At 37.8% G+C, this 17,690-nt stretch overlaps 1 protein-coding gene and 1 long non-coding RNA gene across 10 annotated transcripts in view; one reads left to right on the forward strand and one right to left on the reverse strand.

Annotated features, from left to right (window-relative positions):
* NELL1 (neural EGFL like 1) overlaps positions 1 to 17,690 on the forward strand; it is a 286,028-nt gene that overhangs the window by 252,326 nt on the left and 16,012 nt on the right. For 5 of the 9 annotated variants that reach the window (XM_001234166.7, XM_015286235.3, XM_015286242.3 and 2 more), the window contains one exon: positions 13,372 to 13,512. The exons of 3 other annotated variants lie outside the window; for them this stretch is intronic. In XM_001234166.7, the coding sequence (XP_001234167.3) occupies positions 13,372 to 13,512 (141 nt within the window). The remainder of the gene's footprint in view (positions 1 to 13,371; positions 13,513 to 17,690) is intronic. One more of the 9 variants, XM_015286237.3, reaches the window with a different exon arrangement.
* LOC121110891 overlaps positions 9,566 to 17,690 on the reverse strand; it is a 125,495-nt gene continuing 117,370 nt past the window's right edge. Inside the window, exon 4 of the long non-coding RNA XR_005860190.2 lies at positions 9,566 to 10,379. This is a non-coding gene — a long non-coding RNA (uncharacterized LOC121110891). The remainder of the gene's footprint in view (positions 10,380 to 17,690) is intronic.

Consider the following 17,690-nt stretch of genomic DNA (forward strand, 5'->3'; position numbering starts at 1 on the left):
GCATATTCAGTTCTTCCCAGGATGCTCTATTCTTATCTCATTTTGTCTTTTATGTCTTTTGGTATAATTCTACCAACTTAAAAACAGTCCTTTTTGACTTAGAGCAATATTAATGAAGGTAAAAATTTAAACTTTGATGAGAAAGGTTATAAAATATGAAAGCTATTAAAGCAGTTCAGACAATTCCAGTCCTCCCTTAGAAATGGATAAATTTATTTTAAAAGAAGACTGTTCTATGAGTGCTTAAGCCAAAAAAAAAAAAAAAAAAAGTTTTTGTTGCAGATGTGTTTTTAAAAGAATTCAAATGGGGGCTGAATGACAACTGCCATGTACAAGCAGGCACAGAGCTTGTTCATGCATTTGTGAGCAGAGCACGTATAGATTGTTTAGCTTTGAAAGGGTAGGAATGCTCTTCTGGAACAGAACAACAAAAAAAACACCCAGCTTAGAACAATGCCGCAAAGCTTGTCCAACAAAAAGGAAGCTGTTTGTGTTAGTACATCTGGAATTCTTCCTTGCACTAGGATTAGTAGCTTTTCTTTGTAATGTCACCTGAGTATTTCATTCTGTAAGAGAAAAGGGGAAAAAATCAATAAAGAACAACAGAAAGCAGTCAAGGACTCATTGTAAAATTGCTCCCTTAAAGCATCATTAGAAGCACTGTTTTCATAGCTTTCAAACTGCTTCCTCAATCACGTGTCTCCCAGTAGACCATTAAAGAGGACAAAACATCCTCAGTAGCTTGCTGGCATACATACTATCCAAACACCATCACCTTGAAGATGATCTCTTCTAATCCATCTTCAGCTAACTGAACAGATAACTTCACATTGGCTCTGTAGAGTCCTTTCTCATAGCTGATGCAGCTTATTAGAGTTATTATTGCTGCCAGTGCAAAAGGAATCCATCAGTTGACAAAGTGATGGCTCAAGAATGCGCATCTAAACAGGAGGCAGTGTCCACAGAGCAACTAGGCGACGGGAGGAGGGAAGGAAGCATCAAGGAAGCAGGTTGGAATACCTGCAGTGGCCAGGCAGAGCCAGCTGCCCAGAGGAAGTCATTCAGAAGGAGGCAGCTAGCAGGCACACAAGGAACAATTTCTCTGCCTGGGTATTAACAGGAGCACAGCTAAGTTACTGAGGGCAATGAGCAGGAGTTTTGAACATTTTCTCCATGAGGCAAAAATAGCAACTGAAGTTGCCCAAGGGGGACTGTGCAGTCTCCGTCCTTGGCAGAGCCAGCTGGATGCAGCCCTGAACATTCAGGTCTACTCACAGCACATGCCTTGCTGGGGCAGCAGCTTGGGACAGAGGCCTTTCAGGGCCCTGCCAGCCTGAGCTAGTCTGACACTGCTGCATAACTTAGGTTTACAAATCACTGTAACGCTTTGTCACTGATTCCTTTTCCTGTAGATGAATACATTCCTAAGTAAAATTGAATTAATTTTACCCTTCTTTAACAGGAGAGATTACAGCTGTCTGCCTTTGAGATAGTCAGCTAAACAACCTCTATAGTCAGTGGAGAAAAACAGGCATTTCTAATGCATCATGTCTTCTAAGGAGGCATCTAAAGTAAGTGTTAGATAAATTGTAGTGTAAAAGCACTCAACTTTTCACTGATGAAAAATGGGCTTTAGATAACTACTTCTAAGACAGATACCTTCTTTCCATCCATCTGAAAGCCAGATGAGATGAATGTCACTTTATCATATTTCTGATTGAAGGGGTTTTGATGCCTGTTGTGGGAACATGAGATACAGTCACACCTCTACTGCTTACTTCCTGTTATAAAGGACAAGCAACAGGTGATTGTTCCCTCTTGGAAGATCATATCCTAAGGAATCATTTCAAAACCATGGAACAGATGTTCTTCTGTGGTACACAGAGAACAACAAGATAAAGCCATTTTATTCCAGGGTTTTTGTTTTTGTTTCTATTTTTATTTTTCAAAAGCGGAAGGATCCATGCATGCTGTTTGGTTCCTGACTGCTAAGCCACGGGCACTGCAATAAAATAGTTAACTCTCAGTTAAATGTTCGATTTTCTTTTGGAAGAAAATATCGTTAAAAGGTAGGCAGCAGTGGACTATGCATGCAAGTACTTCATTGTAAGGTCAATATCAAAGTGACTGGAAAAGAATTGTGGATTTGGTTAATTAGGCACCTGCAAGCTCCTTCTGCAATTCTTATGTGACACAGAAGACTGCAGTGCCACCCTACCCTTACTCTGAATACATCTATCACCAACGCTGCCTTCCTCCCCTGTGGCTGCACTGCCCAACAAATGCTTTCAGCTTGGCACAGGTGAGGCTGCTAGTCTTTGTGAGCAAGCAGCTGGTGGCTCTTAGCCCTTGTATTTCTCATTTTGTAAGTTAAAAGCTGAGCTACACTAATGAAATACATACAGTCTCCTATGAAACAAAGAACTGCACTTAAAATGTGTTGGTTCAGTGATGTTGGTTCTTTCCCAGCTACGCTTCTGAGAGGCAGAGCTGGCAGAAGTGGGAGAGAGCTGTAAATATACTCCTATAATTCCAATTCCTTCTTGCCTGTCAGCAGTTTCCCTGATTCACCTGTCTTGACACTCTGTGCTTACCACCCTGACAAGATGATTCTGCTTCTTGATAAAATGTGGGTGTAAAAATTACTGTTTTGAAACAAATGAAGACCAATCTTAACGGCAGTAACCTTTTATCAGCAGCTGAAGTGAACATTTTGGATAGGATTATAATTTAGATGTACATTTGGATGCATTTCTGAAAGAACTGTATGTAGGCTATAATGTTTGAACTGCAGCTATTTTGATGACTGAAAATCTGTGAAGCTGGAGACTGCATTTTCACTAAATGAAAAGGGTGGTAGTTTTACCACAAAAATATCCCTAAGGAAATTAATAAATGGCATCTACTTTAAAAGTAAAAAAAGACAGAAAGATTCTTTGAATTTATGTTGAAGAAAACAAGACTCCTGTTCAAAAGACTGGCAAATTTTGGGGTAGCATGTTCTTAATGAAGACATGTATTTAGTGTATTTAATAAATTAGAAGTTAGCCTGTAGGACTTCTGAGTTGGCACGGGTTGAGAGCTATATGTAATAGGAATCTCAAAATTTGCTTTTTTTTCCCTGCTAAATCTCACAAGCAATGTAGGCTTGAAAAGCCTGTTTTGGAAAGCCATATGTCATATATCCTTTTGTGGAAGTCCCAAGTTTCTTGATAACTATGTGCAACATGCTTTACTAGGATTTAGTATTCACCTGCTTTGGAACAACCCTTGGCCTAAGTCACTGTCAAGGAGGGAGCACTTTCTCTATGGGATTTCAAACAGTGTACACCTCAAGACATTAGGAGCTTTCACATAGCCCTAAGAATAATTTCCAATGCCCATTATCATTTAATGTCATAGGTCATATTTCCTACTGTGATAAAGGCAGAATGTATTTTTAGTAGTGTATCACAATCCCCATTCCCCTTTTTCTTTCTCATATTCTCTGATGTTCATGGCTACAGTTGTTCACAGAGCAAGTCACAGTCATTCCATTGTCCAGAGCAACTCAACTCAAACAGACTTTGACCTGGCTCTGACGCACATGGTGTTCAGTCACCGTGGTTTTCATAGAAGAAACACTCTGTCTTTATGTGAAAATGAACATACCTAATGCAATTTGGAAAAAAAGAAATAATCCTATATGGACAATGTCTGTGCTTTGTTTTCAATGACTTTTTTATTTTTCCTGCATAAGTAAAGTTTTCCTCCTAAGTATATAAATATATGTAGGAGAGCTCCTCCCAGAAGTGCTCGTTTTTGGGGTTTTTTTTTTTTTGTTTGTTTGTTTTTTTGCTTTTTTTTTAAACTCTTGATATTCTGGTATCCTGAGTGTCATAAACCAAGTCCACTTCACTAATGATTAAATTCAGAAACAGACTGTTTGTATTTATATTTAGAAATTTTTGCAGAACATTTTCTATGATTAATGTATCAGTGTATTCATTAATGTCCATGCTATGAATACAATTGAATGTAGTTTAACATGCCAGCTCTTGTGGAATTGTTGTGCAGGGGCATCTTAAGGGAGTGGATTAGATGTCAGGAGGAAGTTTTTCACTGATAGAGTGGTGAGGTGCTGGAACAGGCTGCCCGGAGAGGCTGTGGATGCCCCATCCCTGGAGATGTTCAAGGCCAAGTTGGATAGGGCCCTGGGCAGCCTGGTTAAGTACTTGATCCAGTGGTTGGCAGCCCTGTATATGGCAGGGGGGTTGGAACATGATGATCCATCAGGTCCCTTCAAACCCAAGCCATTCTGTGATTAGGTTGTGGAGTTCCAATAATGTAATCAATTTCTATGAGAAATTCCTAACTTTGGGAGTGCTGTAGAAAAGTTCAACTTACGTATAACAAAACCTATTCAATTCAATGAAATTGAAGACACAAAACTAATTTTGATAAGTGTGTTGTTTAACCTTGTTCACTCAGTAAGCAATGAAGACTATTTTCATACTGAAAAAATCAAACCCCTTTAAGATAATTGCAAACAAAATTTTGTTATAATTTTACATTTTTCTTCACAAAGTACTGTAATATTACATAATGCTTAGGAAATATTTTGAGATCACAGGATGAAAGATGGTATAGAAGTGCAGTGTATTTATGATTATTATTAACTTTTCATGAGTCCCCTGGCTTTTCTTTCAGGATTTTCTACTTATTTCTGTTGCACATTTTAATTGCTTAGAGAAATGATGTAGTCATATCTCAGAGTTGGTTTAATTGGAATTATTGATGTCTGAAGCAGCACCCAGTCTGGGAAAACTGGGTCTGATCAAAGTCTGCAACTAATGGTTTAGTGAAGTTATAAATTCAGTCTGTAATTAAAAAATGAAAGAGAGTGCGTGTGTCTTCAAAGTGCAGATTTTGTGCTAAGGAAACAGTCACTTCTTACTTGTTTGGAAATACTCATTGCAGTATTTGAAAAGAGGGTAGCAGTAATGACTGAATTTCTTAATCGCAAGGATTTGCTGAGTTTTTCACCTGGAAGATTTTACTTGTTGTAGCACTGACTTGTCATACTTGCTGGTATACTTTATTCTTTTCAGTTATGTTTAAAACTGCACCTGACGTGGCTGGTTCATTTGCTATGTGTTTCAAGATTTTTGATTTTCTTTCTTCTTTTTGCAATGGGAACCAAGAACTTTGAATTTTCTATGGGGGAACTTTTTAAGCTTAATTCCTGTGTTAACACTTTTAAAATTTGTAATAACATATAGAACAAATAAGCCTAACATAACCATGAATTCTGGTTCAAATGGATGAAAAGGATGGAAGATTTTAAGCAGTCAGTATTAGCCTTTTCAACTGCCTGTTCACTGACTGCTGAGGATGTACAGGACAGTTCTTGAATGTCCCTAGTCAGGTGAGGCTAATCCTGGCCCTCTTTCTGCGTGTTTGAGTGTGATGTTTGGCCTGTTCTTTTGTTCTGAAAATTCTACTAGATTTCTTACATTTTTACTCTTATTATTTAGTGCCAGGAAATATAGTGCTGTCCAAATTGTCCAGGAAAGCACGCTTCTTTCATGCATCTCAGTATACTTACTGAACTGTACATGGGAAATCACAACACAAACTACATTTTTTTTTATGATGCACGTGTCATGACAGAGTTAGGAAACTGGGTAAATTTAACTGCTTTGGGGGTTGATGGATACATGGGTAGTGGCGCGATTGTAGAAAGTTCAAGCACACTGAAAAAGAGAATGACCTATACTTGTATTATGAACATGATGAAAGTTTTGCTTTCTTTTAAATGATTCTTCCAGTCTTTTGTTATAAAGCCTTCCTATTAAAAGAAATAAATATATATATATATTCCAGAGTGGACAGGCATTTTCCATTGAATGATGGAAGTTGGGAATACCCACCACAAATTTCACCCTCCTTATGAAACTGTTGGTACATTCTTCAAGAGTATGCATTTTTACCATATGCTCTGTATTGATCAACTCATCCTGAACCATTTTTTTTTTCCTAATTAAGGATGCAGAGAGCTTTACATTATTCCTTTTATGATCTCAAGAGCTCTTTTTACACTGCTTGTTTGGGGATTTGCTTCCTTGGGAGAGTTTATTACTGTATGGATGAGAATGCTTTTCTGAAACTGTTCATCATTCCATGATTAAAGAAAACTAATTGAGAATATTTCCCATTATTACTAAAGTCTCAGGAGTGCTATAGGGCGTACACACTATTATAATCTAAACCTGCAAGTTGTCTTTGCTCCTCGTACCCTTTGGTACAGTAATGTATACTTGGAGAAGAATTTTTAAGGGGAATGGCTGACACTCCCCCACCCAGCCACAGTGAACAAAAAGTGTTTTTTACCATTTTCTCATCAGATGCTGCCTCCTGTTAGCAGTGACACTGTTTTTGCAAGAGTTATTTCACCCTTTGATTAAGGAAGGACTCAAACTAATCAAAAGAACTTCATAACATTGCAGACAATTGGTCCTGCAATATAAGTTTCCCAATGAAGTGGAGGAGAACTTACCATGTGAATCATTTTAAAATTCTTTGAGGCAAATCACTGAAGAATGCGTGGTAGGGAACATTTCTGTCACAGGATGTACTACATAAAATAATAGGCTCTATCTATCTATGGCTCTTTGATGTTGAACTTTAGTGTTTCAGGTGCTAGATAGAGTGATGTATTCATTATGTAATATACCTAAAGACTGTAAACAGATTAGTCTACTAGCACTGGAAAATAATAGTAGGGATCATCAATGAAGCTCTGTAGGTATACCTTATGTCATTTGAGTGATTCTTTCCATGCAATACACTGATGGGTACGTTTGGTTGAGAATACTGTTTGTCAGTGTCTTGTTTCATAAGAAAGTACATTCATTTTTTGTAACCCTGATGAACAAGCCTGCAGCCTGCATCTAAATTATTTTAGTAATTTTATTTGGAGTGAGCATTCCTTTTCAGAACGTCAACAATTTTATTTTAACAAATATCCCCATAAGGTGATTCTTCTCAAATTCTGTGATGTTGGCAAGGAATCCGTAGCACTTCAGTTGCAGTATGCCAAAATCAACTGCCAAAAGAATTCTGATTCTGGTTGATGAATTAGTCTTTTTATCATGTACATAATGTATTTTGCCATCCAGATTTACTGAAATGTAGTTCCACAATCTGTAATATGTTTTTAATATGGTCTTACCAGTCACTGAACATTAAATGAATCTGAATGTATAGCATTTATGCTTTGAACTAACTTTAAGCAGCTTTGTGCACAAAAGTACTGTGCTATTAAGGACAGATTTGAATATATTTATATATTTTAAGTCTTCATAATCCTAACTTTGTGGAAGAATTTCTCTGTGTGCTGGGAGCTTCATTGATTATGGGCTACTGACATGAAAGATCTCTCCTGTTGATATTGTTCTCATTGTATTCTAGTGTGCATATCTAATATTTTGAATAACTGCTTTGTATGGAACAGCTGCAGATACAATCCCACTATCCTAATTTACTTGAATTAGCAGTCAGGGATAAAGACACCAAATATTTTTTCAAAAATTAATCCCATGACAGAAGTGAAGGTTGGGCTTACCACTACCTGGTTATTTGAGAGCTTCTTTTAGAGTGTAGAGAATGATAATGTCAAAGCCAGGAAACTGGACTGCAATTAAAAATCGAGGAGCATCTCACATATTGGCTTTGGGCAGCTCTGGTCAGTTCAGTGCATCTTAGCCATCTCAGCTGTAAATTGTGCATGATACTGCTCTCTTCTGCAGAAAATCTAAACAAAGAATTTTAATAAATACTATTTGACTAATAGTCTGGCTTTCTGTACAAAACTGTTAGCATACTAAGTGTACATAGTTGACCTTAGGATGGAGATCATGCATAATTGTTATGTATTTCTACGAAAATATAGAGTAATAAGTTTCTATATACTCTATATATACTCTATATACTCTAATAAATAATAAGTTCAGAGTCCTGACTAAGTACTCTGATACGATTAGAAAGAGCATGAAGTCAAGAGAATATGAGATGAGAATTCGTGAGGGTTGTGAAGGGAGCATATAAACAGGAGGGGGAACAGCTGTTTACAAGGGTGGATAGTGATAGGACAAGGGGGAATGGTTTTAGACAGATGAGGGACATTTAGGTTAATATTAGGAGGAAGTTTTTCAATCAGAGGGTGATGATGCACTGGAACAGGTTGCCCAAGGAGGTTGTGGGTGCCCTGTCGCTGGAGACATTCAAGGCCAGGCTGGATGTGGCTCTGGGCAGCCTGGTCTGGTGGTTGGCGACCCTGCCTGTGGCAGGAGGGCTGGAACCGGATGATCTTTATGGTCCTTTTCAACCCAGGCCATTCTATGATTCTATGATTCAATGATTTCCAGCAGGTACAAATAGACTGAGCTATTTTCCTGAAGTTGAGTCATCAGCTCAGCAGTAGTTGTAGTTGGTGAACTGGCTGTTTAGAACTGTTTCTTTCTCTTCCATCTAAGCTAGCTACACCAAGCATGATAACAGTATCCTTCCAACATTTGGGAAGAGCCCAAATAAAATTTATACTGGCCTAAAATCCCTTCTGTTTTCAGGATTATGTAGATGGAGAGGCATGTTGACCCTCAAATCTGACAAACATAAACTGTGCTTCAGTTTAAAGCTCACCCTACTAATTGCAAAGTCAGTCTGTATGTTTCTGGCTTGTAAAGGGATAATTACAGTTCTGTTTGCAACAGAAACTGAAAGGCATCACTAAATATGAGATAGTTCTTCGCCCTGCCTTGGATATCCCTGCCATGCTTATCAGTGAGCAGCCTGAGTTAGGCTGCAGACTCCAGTGTGCTGCCTATTTAGCATACAGATAGACAAATAAGAGTGCATGAGAGAGACATGCACCAAAGTGATAAAAACATCAGCTTGGCACGTGTATTAAAAACGAGTTTCAGTAAATTAGATGTTATATATTAAAAGAATTAATCTTAAAAATTGCTGGTAGCACTGGTCTGTGTTATTATACTGATACCAATTTAATTTCATTTTTTCTTGTTAAACTCATCATGCTAAATTTGCACTTGTGTTTCAGATTATTAAAAATCTTGATAACACCAATCTGGCATTACACAATAGAGCATATTACAGCTGTTCTTTAATTATAACGAGTGGTGGGCACACCTTTAATCTCTGAAAGCCATTTTGTGTCATTAAATTGCTTTGTGAGATTGATTATTCCTGAATTTGAGTTGTGTTTACTATCTCAACAAATCCAGAGCGTTACAGTTTAGAGCTGGGTCCTTAAAACAGAAAAGTAGACCAGAACCTGTGCCATTTACTGAGGCAACACTGTTTCTGCCTGAGAAGGAACTGCAAAGGCCAATATAAATATAGTGCAATTAAAATCAGTCTGTGAAAACAGCCATGACTGCTGGGGAGAGAAGAATATGTTATTTGGCACTGTTCCCTCTCCCCCCACCCCCACCCCCCCTCAGCCCCCTAATGAGTTAAAATGAAAGTAATTAAAAAAGAGGCTAAATGTCAAGGAAGGATTTCCTGTGTAGCCTGTTCCTGGCTTTGGTCAGATAGAAGTGGAGTCTCTACCACCTCAATGGTGAGGCAAGAAATTGATTATTGAAGGTGTCGATAAGTATGGCTCATATGTCTTTCTGTCTATTCTGACTTTTAGCATCTCTTTGGTCCTAATAATGAACTGGCCCCATAAGGCTGAGTGGCAGCCACGAGTCATTATTCACATACAAGTAAATTATACAGTTATCTGTGTTATTCTGAGTTGCCATTTGTTTAACAACTAAATTGCTGTACTGTGTCTGAGTCATTGGTATTCCAGGCATGCTGGATTGTAAACCTGTGACAAGGTCGGAGTGTTGTAGCAGCTTCTACTGCTCACTGGAAAAAAGTAGCAGACTCCTAGGATAGCCACTGTCAATGTATTACTGCTTTGTGTTATCTGTGTTTAAAAAAAATAAATGCAGTGCCTTCTTGGTGACTGCAGAGAACTCTCAAAACCCATGTGAAGTTAATCATATGGCCAATGTAAGAGTTAATAATAAAGAATAAAACTCAGCCTTTAAATAATTTCATGTAGAACAGCACGATTATGATTTGCTTACATCAATTTAGGCACGTGGGAGATTTCTTTAGTGAGAGACATTTTCATCTCTACTCATCTGAAGTAGTTGTCTCTGCTTTCAGGGTTGATTTGAAGCATTGTGATGACTTTGCAGCAGGGCAGCTGTGTGCTGGCGCTGCCAGTGACATCTCTTTCTTGCTAATGCCGTATCCTGGAAGAGTGTGTTGTGCACAGAACTTGTGCTGCGGTTGTCTGGGTGCATTCTTCTGGTGTTCTCCTGTTGAAGAAACACACTGTAAGGTGGAACACAAAATTGTAGTACTCTGTAGATAGCAGAGTTAACTGTCAGGGTATGATTTTAACTCAGGAAGCCTGAGATTTGTGCAACCTCTTCTTGTTGGTACATGTCTTTCTTGCTTAGGTCTCCTGATGAACAGCAATCCAAAGATAAAGACATATATTTTTTGCATGAAAAGGAGTACTACAGAGTGTGATGAACAGATGCTTTTATTACAAAACTCTTCTGTCTCATGGAAACTGCAGATTGTTAACTATTGTGTCACATTGAGTAGTTTTCCTTTCAGTATTATCAAACTGTGAGTTAAATATGATGAAATATTAGAAAAAAAAGGAACCATTTTAATTTTACTTTTTCACTAGGTTTGAAACCACTGTGTTTTATTTGGAGCTAAATTATCCTATTTATCTTGTGTATATAAATACCTCTATGAATAATGCAAGAAGTTGGGATGGAAGAAGTAAAAATTACAGAGCTGTCTTTAACAGGCTGGATTAACATCCTGCGAGAACTTATTTAAAACCAACTGGTGCCTTTTTTAAACAATACAAAAATGTGCCATTTTGGAGCTTTTGCAAAGCCATTATAGTGGCATGTTGCCAGATCCATTAACAATTCTGTAGTAATGACAGCTAGATAACAGAGATGGGGTACAAGCAGGCAATGGAAGGATCTGTACAAGATGTCTTTTACATGGATATTGTGAGAAAACTTGAATGAAAAGAACTGCTATCAAAACCATAGCACTTCCAGACTGAAATGAACTACTAAGTGAACTGGTGTCATGGTATATGACACACCATTTGTTTCTGTCCCTGGCATGGGTAAGGCACTGCTGGTGGAACTTTACTCATTTAAGATATCAAGGAATACAGGAAGAATTAATATGACTGAAAGCCTGTCATTTTTTTCCATCTCTGCAGGCATAAGAAATTGTTTTGTGTCTCCCTAAAATTCAGTGACCAAAAGCTACTGATGGATAAAGTACTGCCAAATGAAAGTCATGTAGTCTTGAGATCATTGGGTATGTTATTTTACTTGATTGGCATAATCTACAGAGACTCAAACATGGATGCTCTTCTTTTCCCATTAAGCAAGCTGCTGATCAGCTTTGGTATCCTGGCAGACTGTATGAAAAGTGATTTACGAGTCAACTAATTTCCTATAACATGAGCCTAAATCAGATGCACTTTCTAAAGGGCTCAGCTTTAGAAATGAACTTTTGGAAAACTATAGATTTTTTAAGTTAAAAACGTAAAATTGACTGGAAAGAGCCCCAGGACAGGACTGCCCCATGGCAGCAGTCTTTGAATGAGAACATTCTCAATTCGATGCTGGGGAAGAAAAGGAAGCAAGAAGAATTCATTTACAATTGACCCGCAAGAGCAAAGTCACCCACTTTGCAAATAGGATTAAACTTGTTCTGTCAGCCATGACATGTGAAAAGATCATGGTTATAAATACCATTTACCGTAATGAATTGAAAGTGTCTGAGTTTGCAAGCAGCACTGGCCACTGATGGACAGCTAGATTGTTAGATCTATGCAGTGTTTTAACACTTTCTGCAAAATAAAGGAAGTGCAGAAAAGGTTGTAGCAGTGAGAGATAGTAAAACATAAAAAAAAAGGAAAAAGAAAAAAGAAAAAAGAAGGAATTGTATTGAAGGATATTTCATTCAAATCAAATTTGTTGTGTGTCAGTGTGACTTCCTGCAGTCAATGAAACCACATTGATGTACGTGTTTTTTTTTATTGAGATAAAAACTACACCCTGTGGTTACTCAGTAACCTTAATTCAGTCTTGCATCAGGATCAGACAATATTTTTTTTTTAATGCTTGCGGAACTAAATATAGATTGAGAATTTAATTTCACAAAATTTGTGTATTCAGTATAGGCAACTTTATTTGTTTTTCAAGTGTGCCAGTTGCCAAGGAAAAATCTCAGTGGCTGAAACTATATATAATATGTAGGAATGACTTGAGATTCTTTTTGACAACATACCGGCTGAAAACTGTCCAATGTTAAATAAAATAATAAAAAGGCAGAGCTAAAAAGAGGTATCAAATATAATAGCTTCTTAAATTACCAGAAGGTTAACATATAATTAATTTGTTAATTTTAATTACTACCCTACAAAATGTGCTGGAAATATGCTCAAAGGGGAGAAGCAGCCAGGTGCCAGGCGTGATTAACCAAGGTTACTAGCTATTAGGAGGTATCTATTAACCACGTTATGGAAATTTTAAAAACATTTACTGAAACTCAGCAGGGTTTTCAACTTGCTCTGCCACTACTTTAGACTTACTGGTATGGTGTCATTGGCTTCATTCTCTTCCAGCTAAATGTTTTACTGCAGATGAGACACAAACTGCCTTTTCTTTGTGTCTGTTATGCAAGCCCTAGGTATTTGTTTTGTTCATATAAACACAAATGATTAATTCTTATTTGCAAACAGTCCTGATGTCTTGGCATACCAAGTGCCAGGGAGCTGCAAAGTATTGCAGATGAGCGCTGGGAACCCCAATCCCAAAGAGAAGATTGTTGCTTTCCAAGGTGCTCTGGGACATGCAGTCTGTGTGTACAGCAGGAGTGTTGCTGGAACGACCCTTCCAGTCCAGAACCTGCTCTACAGTGCTTTACATTTGCAGTCTAACTTGTGATTTAAAATCAACGAACTCACATCAACAAAAAGAGCAAAATTTCTGTATGTTTGCTTTGCATTTTAAACAAAACACACTGTTAGTGAATGTCTTATATGTATCAAATTCCACGATGTGCTGCTGTTCTATTTTACTGCTGCATCGGTCATGTTGAAGTGTCTGTTGTTTGGAAGCATGATAAACCATGATCCATTCAAGGAAGACTTTAAAAAATGAAAACAAAACAAACAAACAAACAAACAAACAACCTAAAGCATTGGTGTCAAAGGAAAATAATTTCCTGGATGGCTTGTGTTTTTCTCTGAGGCAGATATTGATGAGTGTGCAGAGGGGATCATTGAGTGTCACAACCATTCACGCTGTGTTAACCTCCCAGGGTGGTACCACTGTGAGTGCAGAAGCGGTTTCCATGACAATGGAAGCTATTCTCTTTCCGGAGAGTCCTGTGTTGGTAAGCAATGATCAGCATAGTGCTGTTTTTTTTGTTTTTGCGTTCTGCATGGTGTTATAAAGTGACTGCTGAGACACTGTCCTTAACAGTTTCTGTGTTTAAGGCTAAAATGAGAAAGCAAGCAAGCATGTCTGCATTTGTCAGCATCTCCAGCCACATGATGTGGGCGTGAGTACAAGAGGCATCACATTTCTGAACGGTTATTACAGGAGAGAGGCACTTGGAGATCCAGAGTGTGACTTCTTATGCTCTGCCATTTATCATAAGAAGCTGCTTTACAACCTGGAGGGAGGGAGGGCTTTCTGGGAAGCAGAATGGCCCACGAAGGGAAAGGAATGTTCCTCATCTTTCAGAGCTCAGCACAGCAGTATGAGAACACATTCCTTATTGCTTTGATATGTTTCTTTTGCATTCTTTCATATCTTATTCATTTTATTTTTAGAATTATGCAAATAGCACCTTGCACTTTGTGCACCGTGTTTGGAAAAAAACACCCTGAGAGCATGAAGAGAGAGGAATTTTTAAAGGGTGCGGAGGAGTTTGTCAGTTCTTCCTGTGATCATTTATTTCTGTGGGAGGACAAAGGATGAGGCTCTGTGAGGGTTTATTTGGAGCTGGTTCTCACAGTCTGGTGCCCTGAATGTTCATAACACTTTGTGTCCCAACACAGCAAGTAAACAGTAATAAAAGGATAGTGAAGGCAGCTACCTCTGCTTAACAATTTTTCTAGCTGTTTACTTATTCTCCAAAGTCTTGTACATCATTTCTATATGATATTATCAGATGTGTTTAAAACAGTTTGCCAAGGATCCCATTACAGCTGCTACTGAGGTACAGATATAGTTCTCTTAATTCTCTATACTTTCTTGGGAAATGAATCTACTTCATCTCTACTTAGTTCTATGAATTTTCTATAAGAGCATTTTTGCTTTTCTGCTTCTTCTGTGAAGGACTTTCTTTTAATGCACTAAATCTTGTTTATCATGCATAAGTGCAAAGGGCTCTCTTTAAGATTTAAAGTATACAATTAAAGTAAAAGTTAGAATCATTTTGTCATATGAATTTATAAATTGTTTTAATACGCATTCCAATCTTTTACAAATTGTAGCTATTAGAGGAAATGGGTCCTTGGGATGAGATAGCATTGTGATTTAAAAATGCAGAGGAAAAATACTTATTTTCAAAAACAGCATTTTGTAGATTACCCTGCCAAACTACTAAACCGTATAAGCTGACCAGGGAGCTTGATAACAGCTCAGCAGTGAACTTGACTGGGGTGGCTGAGTTAAAAAAAAAAGAGGAAGGGAGGAAGGGAGGAAGGGAGGAAGGAAGGAAGGAAGGAAGGAAGGAAGGAAGGAAGGAAGGAAGGAGCATGTTTTACAGCATTTTGTGACTTAAATACCATGTGAAAGTCATATATTCTTAGATGTTAAGAATTCTGCTTTGGTTTATTTAAGTACTGCAAAATGAGTGATGGGCAGAGCAATATTGAAAATACTTTATCAGAAATCAAAGTGATGTGAAATAGCCTTCGAAAAGCTCTGAGGAAATTGAAGATAAAGGGCATTTGCAGCATTCCTGGTGTCTGCTTGTGCTTGTGCTGCTGCCATGGAACCTCCATCTCTTTTCAGGCTGACCTTAGGTAGCTATATTCTTGCTAGGAAAATACAAGACTCAGATGGGTTGACATTGCATTTAATGATCCTAGGGGTCTTTTCCAACCTTTATGATTCTAAAAGACAGATGCACAGACATGGCTGTGGTTTTGAATGGCCCATAGATAGGCTCAGTTGCTGAAAAGTCTGCATTGCTATTAAAGTGAAGGACTTCTGGCTGTCTCAGAGCAAGAAGGATCCCCAAATTCTCTATGTTCTGTGGAAACTGAAAGGATGAGTTTTCATGAAAATAAATCACCCTCATTTTGACCTGCACAGCACACTGGAGGTTGGTGAGGTGAGGTGCTCTTCTTGCCACATGCAAGTTATAAACAGAATGTGAAATGAGTGACATTATTTAGCTAAGTCGCTTTTCTGAACTGCTGCAGGATATCAGTAATGAAGAGTAAACATTTCTTTTGTTTCATTGTGCTGCTTCAGCAGTTGGAAATGAATTGAAAGACTTTGCTAACGCATATGAACAAAGAGATTTCAAAATGCGAAGTTTATTTAAAAATACAACTAAGAATTGGTCAAAATGACAGCTAGACAATAACGCACATTCTTGCTTCAACTTAGTTACTTAGACTGGCTTTTATCATGTTACAGAGCTTATTTGCACAGTGGAGTACTTAGAGTCAAGGCCAGAGTCACTCTCTATTTCAAATAAGAGGGTTCATTTGCTTAGCAACAGCATTTTGTTCTAGGATTGTATTTTACTGAAATCCTAGTGTGCACCTGAGCTGGATTTGGCCTGCTGCCCTTCAGTATGTTTTGAAGCATTTCTTCCTTCCTGAAGGACAGATCTTGGAGAACAATAAACAGGCAAAGGAGAAAATAAAAATAAAAATGTTAAAAGCTGCAACAGTAAAATAATAATAATAACAGATGAAAAATCATAAGGCAGTGAGAAGGAGTACTGAGCTCTGGTGCACAGCCCAAAGCCCAGGCAGCTGGTGTGGAGTGGCTCGCCTTTCCCTCTGGAGGTGGCACTTGGTCACTGCTTGTAGGTTTTCAGCAATGCTTGCAGAACATTTAATATATATATATATGTATCTATCTGGGAGTGTTGTGATACCTCAGGGATTCTAAAAGCTGTAGCTCATTGCCTATGAGAACAGTAGTTAAGCAGATGTGGTGGGGAAGGTTGTAACATTGTGCTAGAGCTTGGGCAAAAAGGATGGGTGACTTGGCCAGGGCACTTCTAGCTTACTAAATTCCTTATTGCTCAAAATATCAACATAGATGACTTGGAAAAAGAAATATATTTTCACAGCCATGCTTTTACAAAAGATGTCAGCTTAGTAAGGAGATGGTGAGCAGACTCAAATTAAGAGAATGTAATTTAATTTACAGTGGTATCGTTTTTATGAGGCACTGACCTTTCACACTATATTATTTAGAATACTGCTTTCAGACAAAAGACAATTGCTATATCTAAGTTGCTACCAAAGTTTCTTTTGCAATAAAAATACCTAGACTGTAGTTGCTAGGTGTTTCTCTTTTCCTTTTCTATTCCCTCTCCTTTTCCCTTCCCCCCTTCCTCCCTTTTCCCCTTCTCTACTTTTTTAAAATATGAATTTTGTTACAATTTAGGATTAAAAAAAAAACCAACAAAATGTTTTATAAAGCATTTCTTGTCAAGATGCACAGTATCCCAGTATTAACTGCTATCCACTGTAATCATGCTGATGCAACTGGCATGCATTGCTGCTTCCCTGCACTAAGTACTTGTTGCCAAATTCTGCTAATGCAATGGGTTATTACTGAATAAACTCTCAACACTGAATTTTCAGCATCAGCCTTGAAGACTATCAGAACCAAAAAAAGGGAAAAACTGTCAAAGAAAAAGTTTTCTTAGGAGAAGTAAACAGTGTGTCACAAAGCTCACTCCTATCTGCAGCTGAAAAGTAGAAGTAAATTAAAGTAAAATATACACATCTCTTTCCATATGTCTTTAAGAGAGTTGATTCTCATCTGTAGAGAATTATTCAATTCACAGAGCACTGAATTTTTGATTCCTTTTACACACTGCAGGCTTTAATACACTCCATAGTGTGCTACTGTGTTTTCTATTAACTAGGTTTGAAATCAATGGAAAAGCAGGTTTGTTTTCTGTTTGTTGTGCCCTCTTTCTCTGTTAAACAAAAAACTAGATCCATCCCATCCTTCGGAAATTTTCCTCTCTGCCTGAGAATTGCTTTCCTACCATTAGAGAAGTGGAATGTGGGCAGAAAGGTTTACATGTACAGAATATCCGGGATCAACTCTAGAACTTTATTCTGCTCATAGAGCATAAAGTCTCTATCTGTTGATTTTGTGCTGCAAGATAAAAATAATCTTGCTTACTTTCCACTTAGTAAATTCTGATCCTTGTGTTCTGTGAGAAATTTGGGTTTCACGTCTTTAAGATAATTGTGCTTAGTAGTTTCTGTACTTCTAAAAAGCATTAGTAAATCCTACATTCTGAATCTAAATTTCTGTACAGTGTTCTTTAATAGACCATTATGTCTCTTTAGAATA

The sequence above is a fragment of the Gallus gallus genome, chromosome 5 (assembly GCF_016699485.2).
Source record: "Gallus gallus isolate bGalGal1 chromosome 5, bGalGal1.mat.broiler.GRCg7b, whole genome shotgun sequence".
Taxonomy (NCBI): domain Eukaryota; kingdom Metazoa; phylum Chordata; class Aves; order Galliformes; family Phasianidae; genus Gallus; species Gallus gallus.